Source organism: Salmo salar, chromosome ssa21, assembly GCF_905237065.1.
Source record: "Salmo salar chromosome ssa21, Ssal_v3.1, whole genome shotgun sequence".
In the NCBI taxonomy this organism is placed as follows: Eukaryota; Metazoa; Chordata; class Actinopteri; order Salmoniformes; family Salmonidae; genus Salmo; species Salmo salar.
The window spans coordinates 13,571,539-13,585,044 of NC_059462.1; the positions used below are offsets into that span (position 1 = coordinate 13,571,539).

Genomic DNA, 13,506 nt, shown 5'->3' on the forward strand with positions numbered 1-13,506 from the left:
GTTGTTGTTAGTCAATGGAGGTCCTCGTTCACGGCGGTCAGAGCCTACTGAATTCTCATCTGCCGCAATACACGAGGATGAATATTTAACAAAGGTTGTCCACATAGTGTGTTTTATGTGCCCAAAAATATATGAAAAATGAAACACTAATATACTGTATCTTGATTCGAAAAGTATTCAACCCCCTGAGTCAATACATGTTAGAATCACCTTTGGCAGCGATTACAACTGTAAGGCTTTCTGGGTAAGTCTCTAAGAGCTTTGCACACCTGGATTGTACAATATTTAATATAAAACATTCAAGCTCTTAAGTTGGTAGTTGATCATGGCTATACAGCCATTTTCAAGTCTTGCCATAGATTTTCAAGCCAATTTTAAGTCAAAACTGTACCTAAACCACTCAGGAACAGTCAGTGTCGTCTTGGTAAGCAACTCCAGTGTATACAGTGCATTCGGAAAGTATTCAGACTTTCCACATTTCGTTACGTTACAGCCTTATTCTAAAATGTATTCAATTGTTTTTTCCCCTCATCAATCTACACACAATACCACATGATGACAAAGCGAAAACAGGTTTTTTGAATTTTTTGCAAATGTATCCAAAATAAAAAACAGATACCTTATTTACCTACGTCTTCAGACCCTTTGTTTTTAATACATTTGCAAAATTTCTAAAAACCTGGTATTGGCTTTGTCGTTATGGGGTATTGTGTGTAATCCATTTCAGAATAAGGCCGTAACGTAACAAAATGTGCAAAAAGTTAAGGGGTCTGAATACTTTCCGAAGGCACTGTATAAGGATTAGTGAAAATGTTAGACCTTTCCAGAAGCTGAAGAGGAAGACCAGCATTGTTTACGGCGTACAGGCCAAGTGATGACACGCATTTTTCATTCTGCGGAATTTATTGATTTAGCCATCTCTCTGTTGTTTTTTTAAAAACAAGTTTGTTCAAGACTATTTTTAATTTGTTTAATGCAGTCTTTTGTACACAGGGATTGTGTACACAGCGATAGGCTATTTCAAAACCACTGGGAGCCAATTAAATATTCAAATGCAATGACATCCCTGTTGGGCATATTTAATTTTGACTGTAAAGTTCACGTAAAAGTTTATTATATGCTTTATCAGTAGATGTCTAGGCTACATCAAACTAGTACATAGGCGTAGCCCACAGTTCACAAAACAACCATTGGTGTTGTTGCCATCTCGATAGATAGGCCTTTAAACCTTACATAACATACTGTAGCAGGGCTATTACAGGCTGATCTCCACAAGTCAGCTCATGCCTGATTTCTTGGATTCTAGATTTGGTTTGACCTCCAACGAGGCATGTTTCTGAACTCTGGAGGGACATTCTTCCCGTAGGCGGGAGATGGTCAGGTGTAGGTGTAAGGCAACTCCTCTCGTCAGTCAACGACGCCACCCCATTCATACACGCACACGCACACACACACAATTTCTCCCGTTGCTTCCGGCGAGGGAAACCCGAACCGGGCACTCTAAGAGCTCACTTCGGAGGGGGGAACATTAAAGGTGCGAGAAGTGGCCTCTGCTTGAGTTGGAACACAGGAAAGCTAGCCCACAGGGCCCGAGGGAGCAGGCAGGCCGCGCTCAGGACTGCGCATTTAACAGCACCTACGTCAGTGACACTGCCACAGACCCATCTGTCTCGGGGGCCAAGGGCTACTGCCGGGCTCCAAGTGTAACAAGGCAGCAAGCAGGAGGAATTTACTTCCATTAATGGTTTCGCCTCCCTTATTCGAGCATGTCATCCAATTGATTAATATGGGTTGCGTTTCAGTGGCTCGGTGGATATAATACGCTGCCCACTGCTTATGTCACTCTATTGCGACTGGCTGCTCACATGTAGCGTTCTCTTTTAATGAGTTTAGGGACCGGAAAGGGGGTAGCTACTAGTTAGCGATGTTAGGAGTCTGGTTCCTAGCCAGACAAGTCGATGGAACTCCAATTCCCTCCAGTCAGCAGGCTGCTTGTTTCAGAGCCGCTCCTGAATACTAATGTCATTTTCTGTTTCCTACAGAGGTGGGAGAGAGTGCATGGCAGTTCAGTGCTATTAAGAGCATAAGTGCTTCTTGTGTTGTGTAGGCTCTATGTGCTGAATCAGACATGGATCCTCACATGGCCTCTTCCCCCCCGACAGGATCCGGCACCATGAGACGATGTCGTAGAGATCCACCCACCGGCGTTAGTTTCTTCTCAGCTAGCTAACATTCGATGCAGATACATTCCTGAAAGGCGTTATTTTACACAATATCTTATCACAGCACTGGCAAACCATGGTTGACCATCTCCCTGACCGAAAAGGCTGACCCATAGAATTAGCGATTAGAATACTAGAATGTACATGAACCTTCTTATGACGGGATCAAGGTCAACCATTTTGGTCAGGGAGTTGGTCAACCATGGTTTGCCAGTGCTGTGATAAGGTATTGTGTAAAACAATGAATTTGAATAATTTATCTGCACTGTATGTTTGTTAGCTAGCTAGGCAGTTTCAGAAGAATGGTAACATACATTTTTCAAATGAAATGCCAATATGCCAACATTCCATTCAAACAATGCAGTCAGTCTAAAGCCATACACTGGCTGAAATCAGCTGATGATAGACAAGTTGTAAATGCAACAAGTACTGCTATTGTGTCATATAATAGCACTCACAGCATTCGAAGAAAACAAAAATGTAGACATTTATGGTCTGTTTGCACATATTTTAGAGGCTATTTATACAGAAAATGTATATAATTATTTGACAATTTTAGTTTAACAATAATTGTATTACACAATTTCTGATTCATCACATGCCTTTTATTTTCCTGCATAAGTAAAATCAGGATTATGCCTCCACTGACATTAATTCCAATTAGACTGGTTTTGATTTCTCCCAGACCAATATGGCTGCCATTTTCACCCCATTCTGGAACTTTGATGGTTGATGACATATCCCTTCTAGTAATTTTAATTGGATATCATTCTAGTATTCTATTTCCTATGGACGACGTGCCCTTTCTGCCTATCACAGGATTCCATTCAGATCCCAATGTTTTTTTGTTTTATTTACATGTAGCCTGTTCTGTTGACAGTCATTGGAATTAGGCTATGCACATGTCCCAAATGGCACCCTATTCCCTATATTGTGCACTACTTTTGAGCAGGGCTCATAGGGTTCTGGTCAAGAATAAGCACTATATAGGGAATAGGGTGTCATTTGAGATGCAACTGATGTCTCCCCTGTTCCTTGTTCCCTACAGTAAAGTCGAGGCCGTGTGGCGGATTGATCACGGAGTATGCATTTTGATCAGGTTTCATGCATTTTGGGAATTATGAAGAACACTGGTCGATCTCCTTTTTATCGCCTTTTGAATGAGAGAATCAGATTTAGCTTTCCCCCCCCAGGCAACACTTGCCATGTTATTCCTTTCATTCCTAACCCTGATGCCAGCTCTGTCTAGGTCAGGTCCTTCCAACACACATTGCATAGACACAGATGTGAGACATGGGGTCGTCTCCGGCTGTTTCCTGGTATCACCCAGTCATGGAAAACGACACATGGCGCCGGAGGGAATGGCGGCCGTTTTACATGCTATTTTGTGTATTTTCTTGGCGCTGACCATAACTTTTTTTGACATGATGTTTTCGCCATCATTTCCTATAACTGAAAAGAGCTTCTGGACATTAGAACAGCTTCGTTATTGTTTTTATTGTGTTACTATTTCCTTTTTATTTAGCAAATATGTGTCTTATTTTTTTAACTGCATTGCGGGGAATGGACTCATAAGTAAGCATTTCACTGTGAAGTCTACACCTGTTGCATTCGGCACATATGACCGATAAGATTGGATTTGATTTGAGTTGCAGGACATCCCCCATCTGTCTTCCATTAGCTCTCCTCACCGTGTGGCTCTGGAAAATTCAGTGGCGGAAAACCATAGACTAGCTAGTCCCAGTGCAGAACACACATTGATAGATGATCCTGACGATTGAATCAGAGTAAAAAAAAAAACAACTCAAATCTGCACTAGACTGTAAAATGGGCACATTTTTTCCTTCCTTAAGCGGTGGAAAACATTCTCCCTGCACCACTGGTAGTCTGTGTTTATAACAGAGACATGATATTCAACGGTCATAGTAACAGAATGGACCACAGCCCTGGGTTGTATTTCACAACGTACTTTCGCACAATGACAATCACACAAATGAAATGCTGAATATCTAGGTTCTTGTTTATAATCTGCGTTTCTTATTTGAAGAGTTGCCTCGTGTTTTAGCCTCACACATTTAGTTGTTTTCCGAGTAATAACGAAACTCATGGTTCATATGGTGTTTTCTGACAGTGAGTGTGCACTAGGATAGGAAATGAATTTGGGGGTGTGGTGGCGATTAAGCACCAGCTAATTGTTTCAGTATTTTCTAATGCACTTATGGGTGGGGTATAGTGAGGGTTGGGGCCAAAACGAGACAACCACAGTCTTCAGGGGGACATTACATAAAGCAGATGTTGATTAAGTAGGGTAAGCGAACCGAAAAAGAAAGGGCTGCGTAAACAACAGGTGTGGACTAACAGTCAATTGTTTGGCCCTTCCCAACAGTTCAGAGAGACATTTCTAGAGAAGGGAAACACGTAATAATAGATATACAACGAGTAGCGATAATTTGGCTATATACACGGGGTACCCTCGATGTGCAGGGGTTCGGTTATAGTACAGCGGACAAAATTGAAATGCCAACAGTTACTCTAGTTCATTTTTGTTTATTCGGCTAAATACGCAAAATTAAGAGGCACCCTGTTTGTGACCCAAGTCCAGTTTCTGTGACATCATTCACAATGTTTCTGGCATTGTCTGTTGTGAAAGGGATTATTATACTGGGCCTCTCAAGAAGTTGTGCCGTTTCCGAAATGGACCTGGAGCTTTCCCCACCTGGACAAATATGCATAAATATATTTTTCAATATAGAGGACGACCAGGTGCGTATAGACATGGTCGGATCCGAGTGAGGGAAGCAGTAGAAGAGTCCGTTTGTAAACGACTATTAACCAGAGATGACACAGCGTGAGGGAGAACAGGCGCAGGAGGGGCCTTGCGATGTGTTACTGTGAGCGAGTGAGACAGGAGCAAGGAGGTAGGGAGCGACAGAGACAGCAACCAACCATAACAAGCCAACTCACACTAAAATACTAACTTCTAGCTTGTCATAGCTAGGTTATTTATCATCCAATAAGATTATTTAGTAGCTGTATTCACTGCTTCAAACTGAGAGAAGCTAATTGGCTTAGATAGCCAGCTAGCTGAATTAGCTAGCTATTCAGGCTAATTGAGTCTGCATGCGCTTTCTTCCTGTTCTACAGTTACAAATAACAGCAACCCCATTCAGATTATTAAATAGCAACCTACCTGTTGGCTCTTGGTCGTTGTACAATATACTTCTCATTTAACTTTTAATTCCATCATTTCAATTCCATTTTCCATTGAAGGCTTTATGACTGTAGTGGCGATTTGATGACTTGTGACTGGCCGACAACAACAACAAGTTATATGCACCACTCTGGGCTATTCTGGTTGAGCAGTGGAGAACATAATATTAATGTTTTATCCACAACTCTCTGTCCCTCGCCGTTGTAAACGACTGAAGCCAAAATGTACCCAAACTGGAGATTTAAACAATGATTGAGGATCCCACAATTCTGGTTTATCGATCCCACCACTCGCCATCCACAGAGTCCCCCGCTGCCCCTAACAAAAAGATACTTTGAAATTCGCCAGTTAATATTAGAATCTTGATTACAACTGGCGCATAGGCTGTATTTTTAACGGAATAGCCTACAATATTTTTTCAGCTCAGATTTACTCACGAGGCAATGGCATACCACCCTGCATCCTACTGCTGGCTTGCTTCTGAAGCTAAGCAGGGTTAGTCCTGGAGGGTTAGTCCAGATGCTGCTGGAAGTGGTGTTGGAGGGCGAGTAGGAGGCACCCAGGGCAGTGATTGGGGACATTGCCCTGTGTAGGGTGCCGTCTTTCGGATGGGATGTTAAACAGGTGTCCTGACTCTATGTGGTCAATAAAGATCCCATGGCACTTATCGTAAGAGTAGGGGTGTTAACCCCGGTGTGTTGACTTAATTCCCAAACCCACTGGCTCCAGGTCATCTATAAGTCTTTACTAGGTAAAGCCCCGCCTTATCTCAGCTCACTGGTCACCATAGCAACACCCACCCGTAGCACGTATATTTCACTGGTCATCCCCAAAGCCAACACCTCCTTTGGCCGCCTTTCCTTCCAGTTCTCTGCTGCCAATGACTGGACCGAATTGCAAAAATCACTGAAGCTGGAGACATATCTCCCTCACTGACTTTAAGCATCAATTGTCAGAGCAGCTTACCGGTCACTGTACCTGTACACAGACCATCTGTAAATAGTACACCTCACTACCTCATCCCCATATTATTCTTTTTTTGCTCTTTTGCACCACAGTATCTCTAGTTTCACATCATCATCTGCACTTCTATCACTCCAGTGTTAATGCTAAATTGTAATTATTCCACCATTATGGCCTATTTATTGTCTTACCTCCCTAACCTTACAATATTTGCACACACTGTACATAGATTTCTCTATTGTGTTATTGACGCTACATTTGTTTATCCCATGTGTAACTCTGTTTTGTTGTTTTTGTCGCATCGCTTAGCTGTTTCTTGGCCAGGTCACAGTTGTAAATGAGAACTTGTTCTCAACTGGCCTACCTGGTTAAATAAAATGTAAAAAATCTGTCCCTCATACCATCATGACCACCTAATCATCCCCAGCTTACAATTGGCTCATTCATCCCCCCCCTCCTCTCCCCTGTAACTATTCCCCAGGTCGTTGCTAAATGAGAATGTGTTCTCAGTCAACTTACCTGGTCGAATAAGGGTAAAATAAAAAGAATACAACGCAGCATAGCCTATAGGCCTGGTGTACTTATTTCAAAATATTTTCACAGTGCGAACCGAACATAGTTTCCTGTACCAAACGGTTCGGTACGAATATGTGTACTGTTACAGTCCTAGTCAAAGCAGATAGTTTGGGTTGCTATTTGGTTAACTAATCAACTAACTATTTTGTAGTGTTATGGCTTGGGGGTGGAAGCTGTTCAGGATCCTGTTGGTTCCAGTCTTAGTGCATTGGTACCGCTTGCTGTGTGGTAGCAGAGAGAACAATCTATGACTTGGGTGGCTGGAGTCTTTGACTATTTGTAGGGCCTTCCTCTGACACCGCCTGGTAGAGAGGTCCTGGATGGCATGGAGCTCGGACCCAGTGATGTACCGGGCTGTACGCACTACCCTCTGTAGTTGCCATACCAAGCGGTGATGCAGCCAGTCAAGATGCTCTCAATGGTGCAGCTGTAGCACTTTTTGAGGATGCCAAATCCCCTCCTGATGGGGAAGAGGCGTTTTCGTGCCCTCTCCACGACTGTGTTTGTGTGTTTGGACCATGATAGATCCTCAGTGATGTGGATACCGAGGAACTTGAAGTTCTCGACTCGCTCCACTACAGCCTTGGTGATGTGAATGGGAGCGTGCTCAGCCTTCCGTTTTCTGTAGTCCACGATCAGCTCCTTTGTCTTGCTGACGTTGAGGGAGAGGTTGTTGTCCTGGCACCACACTGCCAGGTCTCTGATCTCCTCCCGATAGGCCAGCTCATCGTCGTCGGTGATCAGGCCTACCACAGTCGTGTCATCTGCAAACTTATTGATGGTGTTGAAATTGTGAGCGGACACGCAGTCGTGGGTGAACAGGGAGTACAGGAGGGGACTAAGCACGCACCCCAGAGAGGCCCCCGTGTTGAGGGTCAGCATGGCAGATGTGTTGTTGCCTGCCCTCATCCCCTTGGGGGTGTCCCATCAGGAAGTCTGGGATCCAGTTGCAAGTTGCAGAGGGAGGTGTTCAGTCCCAGGATCCTTAGCTTAGTGATGAGCTTGGAGGGCACTATGGTGTTGAACGTTGAGCTGTAGTCAATGAACAGCATTCTCACGTAGGTGTTCCGTTTGTCCAAGTGGTGAAAGAGCAGTGTGGAGTGTTGAGGTGGTATGCGAATTGGAGTGGGTCCAGGGTGATCCATGACTAGCCTTTCAAAGCATTTCATGGCAACAGATGTGAGTGCTACGGGGCGATAGTCATTTAGACGGGTTACCTTGGCATTTAGACGGGATACCTCTTCTTGGGAAGAGGGACAATGGACTACATGTAGCAGGGACAATCTGCAATTCAAACAATAACAAAGCATAGAGTATCATGAATTGAACCAACGTATGGGCGTTAGATAGCAGGCCGCTAATACAGCACAGCCTGCTGCATGTCACTTTCAAATCCTCTCCATAACAAAGCAGCTTTTTGTTTCCACTTCCCATTTACCAAAGAAAATGGAATCGAAAGTTGTATTTGTGGCTAAACCGTTTGGTTGGATGTTTACAGTTTGTTTTACAGAGTGGTTTCGCTACAATAAATCTATCACGTACTGTATATGTGAGACAATCCTATCTCATTGCAGAGGACCTATTTCAAGGCAGAAAGAAGTTTATATTTCCTGAATGAGGATATGTAGCACTGGGGAGACTAGGCCTTACAAGCTATTCTCTCCCTGACAGCCTTCCTATCTTACTCTGTCAGTATTGCGCCGGTTGCATGCTTGTGTGGATCCAGAAGTGCAATCGCATAGATTGATGACACGCTTGCACACACACACAAAACACACAGACACACACAGACACACACAGACACACACACACACACACACACACACACACACACACACACACACACACACACACACACACACACACACACACACACACACACACACACACCACACACGCATGGTGCTGTGCCTGGGGATCCCTGAGGGATTAAATGGCGCTGAGTGATTGTACTTGATGGTGCTTATTATGATGAAGGGACGTTCGTCTCAGAGAGAGAGAGAGAGACATGGCTCCTAGCGCTACAGGCTACAGACGGGTTATATTATACAGTAGTGCAATCCCATGGATGACACACTGACACACACACACACACACACACACCCCTGTATACAGACTACAGAAAGGGGTTAGTTCAGCCCCCCTAGACACAGCCCACAGAGTCAGACTCATTAGGAGAGAGTTCTCTCCTCGCCCTGCTACTCCTTAACCTCTATATGTCACAAGCCATCACAGTCTCCATCACGAGGACGGAACGGTTATTAAGGCTGCGTCGCAAACGGCAACCTATTCTCCAAATAGGGCCCTACGTTTAACCATAGGGCTCTGGTGAAAAGTAGTCCACTACTTAGGGAATAGGGTGCCATTTGGGATGCATCCAGTTGACATTTCCCTCCCGCTCTGTCTGCGTTGTCTTCTGACAGTTCGGGTCTGACGTTTCGTCATTGTTTTACATGTTATTATTGGCACCTGTGTGAAAGTGTCTAACGGTGACGTTTTCCCTGATTCTCTTTCAGAATTCGATGAACCTTCCCCCGGACAAAGCGCGACTACTGCGGCAGTACGACAACGAGAAGAAGTGGGAGCTCATCTGTGATCAGGTGGGATGTTGCTCTGTCAATAACCTGTTCACAAACTCCTAGTTTGGGATCTAATGTCCGGTGTGTCAGTGACTCCCAAGTCTAACCAATGGCGAGGGCACTCTGTGGCCGCATCCCATATATCACCATGTTTCCTATATGGTGCACTACTTTAGACCAGAGCCCATTGGAACCTGGTCAAAAGTAGTGCACTTTAAACGGTATAGGGTGCCATTTGCGACGCAGGTGTTGTGTTCAGCAGACTGAGTGCTCGGCCCTTCTGCCAGTGTGTTTTCTGCTTACCTGAGCAGAGGGAAAAGAGGAGAGTGAGAGAGGGACCACCAAGCACCCGCTCAGGCTACCATTGATACGAAGCCACCCTGAACACAATGAAGCTGGAGGTCGACACTGGGAAGAATTTGCAATTTGCTGCCTGGTCGTTTAAAAAAAATGTCACGTTTTTGTATCTGACTTGAGTCAATGTGTGAGGTGGTCTGGCATTTCTCAATGCGACCCTATTCCCAGTTTAGTGCACTACTTTTGACCATGGCCCATAGGGTTCTGGTCAAAAGTTGTTTTGCACTATATAGGGAATACTTATAGGGTGCTTTTTGGGACACAGCGTCCGAATGATTCTTCTTCTAAACAAAGATTGATCAATTAGTGGTGCAGCGATTGCCTGGTGGAATTCTGTCCTGGGAAAGTTTTGGTGTGAGATGTGAGACGCCGGGATCCAGTATTTTATTCACTGTTTGTGCAAACAAAGTTGGATCATGTTTTCTAAAAAGAAATTGACTTCTAGGTTTTCATGTTTGCCATCAAAATAACAAATCCACGTTAAAGCCTTGAATAATATGCTTTTCCATGTCACGTTGTAGCTACACCGAGTTTCTTGATGTATAATCGTGGCAACTGCGATGTTCGTATGGGGTAACCAGAGAAACAAGGCTGATAAGTACATTAGCTTTTAACAATATTTATCCTGAAAAAATATTCAGGGGGGTTGAATTATTCAATTGTTGGGGGGAAATTAAGGAGATCGATTAAATATTAAAGATGCTCTCACAACAAAAACAAGGCGAGGAGACGATTCGAAGGAGGCCCGCATAAAGGACATGCTGAATTCATCAATGTCCAATTATCCTCATCAGAGACCGTATCACCTAACGAGCCTTACTCTGACCCTCAGTCGACCTCTCACATCTACATCCTGGGTTCGTCTCAAATGGCACCCTATTCCCTATATAGTGGACTGCTTTTGACCAGAGACCTATGGGCCCTGGTCTTAAGTAACAAACTAAATAAAGAGAGTGCCATTTGGGACATAGAGCATGGCTTTTCTGTTTGTCAATGCCATGTGGATGGAATGTTGATACAGCAATGTTTTTGAGAGATGGGTCGTTTCACGAAAAGAGTACCTTTTGATATTTGTACCTTTTTTCTTTTTTACCCCGTTTTCTATATTTGTTATAATGACAATTACAACAATACTGAATGAACACTTTTATTTTAACTCAATATAATACATCAATAAAATCAGTTTAGTCTCAAATAAATAATGAAACAAGTTACATTTGGTTTAAATAATGCAAAAACACAGTGTTGGAGAAGAAAGTAAAAGTGCAATATGTGCCATGTAAAAAAGCTAACGTTTAAGTTCCTTGCTCAGAACATGAGAACATATGAAAGCTGGTGGTTCATTTTAACATAAGTCTTCAATATTCCCAGTTAATAAGTTTTATGTTGTAGTTATTCTAGGAATTATAGGACTATTTCTCTCTACCATTTGTATTTAATATACCTTTGACTATTGGATGTTCTTATAGGCACTGTAGTATTGCCAGCCTAATCTCAGGAGTTGATAGGCTTGAAGTCATAGAGCTGCTGGCAAACGCAGGAAAGTGCTGTTTGAATGAATGCTTACGAGCCTGCTGCTGCCTACCACCGCTCAGACTGCTCTATCAAATATCAAATCATAAACTTAATTATAATATAATAAACACACAGAAATACGAGCCTAAGGTCATTAATATGGTCAAATCCGGAAACTATTATTTCGAAAACAAAACGTTTATTCTTTCAGTGAGATACGGAACCGTTCCGTATTTTATCGAACGGGTGGCATCCCTAAGTCTAAATATTCCTGTTACATTGCACAACCTTCAATGTTATGTCATAACGATGTAAAATTCTGGCAAATTAATTACGGTCTTTGTTAGGAAGAAATGGTCTTCACACAGTTCGCAACGAGCCAGGCGGCCCAAACTGTGCATATACCCCGACTCTGCTTGCACAGAACGCAAGAGAAGTGACATAATTTCCCTAGTTAAAATAAATTCATGTTAGCAGGCAATATTAACTAAATATGCAGGTTTAAAAATATATACTTGTGTATTGATTTTAAGAAAGGCATTGATGTTTATGGTTAGGTACATTGGTGCAACGACAGTGATTTTTTTTCGCGAATGCGCTGGTTGAATCATCACCCGTTTGGCGAAGTGATTCGATGATAAATTAACAGGCACCACATTGATTATATACAAGCTAGTTAACCTAGTAATATCATCAACCATGTGTAGTTAACTAATGATTATGTTAAGATTTTTAATTTTCTTTATAAGTTAAGTTTAATGCTAGCTAGCAACTTACCTTGGCTTCTTGCTGCACTCGCGTAACAGGTGGTCAGCCTGCCATGCAGTCTCCTAGTGGAGTGCAATCTAATCGGCATCCAAAAATTACGATTACCGATTTTTATGAAAATTTGAAATCGTCCCTAATTAATTGGCCACGCCGATTTAATCAGTCGACCTCCACTCAGTATGACAGAATGTAAAAATGATGCGATATAAAACGTACTCTACCCAAAAGGGACTCATTTCATGGAACGACCCAGTTATTCATGATGCTTCATCCTCAGCCTTTGAATTGGGAAAGCCCTTGAAGCAAAGTGTCTCTCGACTTGTTCCTCCTGCAACACAGAATGCTTTCCCCATTCATAGAGGTGTTGTAACGATTTGCTAGATCAGCTGCCTGACTGCCCAGTATGGTGCATGTTCAGTGATTCCTCTCTGTCCCTTTGAAATGGGAGAAGTTTCTCTCCTCTCCTTCTCCTCTCCTTTTCCTGTCCTCTCATCCACACTGCAGTGCTGTTTCTGAGAATGGGGGAGAAGCGCTGCCTGGGATTTTAAAGAGATTCTCTGGTACTTTTGTATACTTTTTAGCCAGTAAGTCTGAAAGTAGCCCTCACAAACCAAAAGTGGTCCCCAAAAATGTCGTAGTAAGTCACGTATGTGCAGATATGTACACCACGTCTTGGCTCTCTCTCTCTCTGCTGCGTCCAGTGAGCCATTTGGCCCGCCCTGCAACCTCATTGGATAATGCTGAGCAGGCCTCTTTCTAGCTGTCACTCAAATGCAAGAGGCTGAAGCTCATTGGCAAGAAATCTAAATGCTAGCGAGCTGGCCCACGTGGGGGGAAATGTAGGGAAATTTACACGGCACAGCTTCAAGAACACAGTCGCTTTCGCACTTGGGATTTCGTGGCTAATTGAGGTAAGACAGTAATTCTGCTCATAGATTATGCGTGTATGAACTACACATTGACACATCCAGCCTAAAGAGGGAGGTTTCTTAGTCGCCAAAGTACCGGAGCATGTCTTTAACTCAGGGCTTTACAATGGTGGCTCGGTTGTAATTACCAGGAATCCACTCCTCTTTATCTGGCGTCTATACCAAGCCCCTCTTTCCCTCCACACACAGGATATTACATAAGCCCCTGGCACTGCGTCCTTTAACCCCTACCCTCCCAGTCTCCCACTTCCTACTCTCCCATCTCCTTTAACCCCTACCCTCCCAGTCTCCCACTTCCTACTCTCCCAGCTCCTTTAACCCCTACCCTCCCAGCCTCCCACTTCCTACTCTCCCAGCTCCTTTAACCCCTACCCTCCCAGTCTCCC

The 13,506-nt window shown here is 43.5% G+C and overlaps 1 protein-coding gene across 11 annotated transcripts in view; it reads left to right on the forward strand.

The window, feature by feature from the left end:
- The window catches only part of LOC106581828 (formin-like protein 2), a 98,065-nt gene that overhangs the window by 33,557 nt on the left and 51,002 nt on the right, over window positions 1-13,506 (forward strand). For all 11 annotated transcript variants that reach the window (XR_006761170.1, XR_001323177.2, XM_014164210.2 and 8 more), the window contains exon 2: window positions 9,489-9,572. Coding sequence is in view for 9 of the 11 variants with exons in the window: in XM_014164210.2 (XP_014019685.1) it covers window positions 9,489-9,572 (84 nt within the window). In the remaining 2 variants the exon portion in view is untranslated. The remainder of the gene's footprint in view (window positions 1-9,488; window positions 9,573-13,506) is intronic.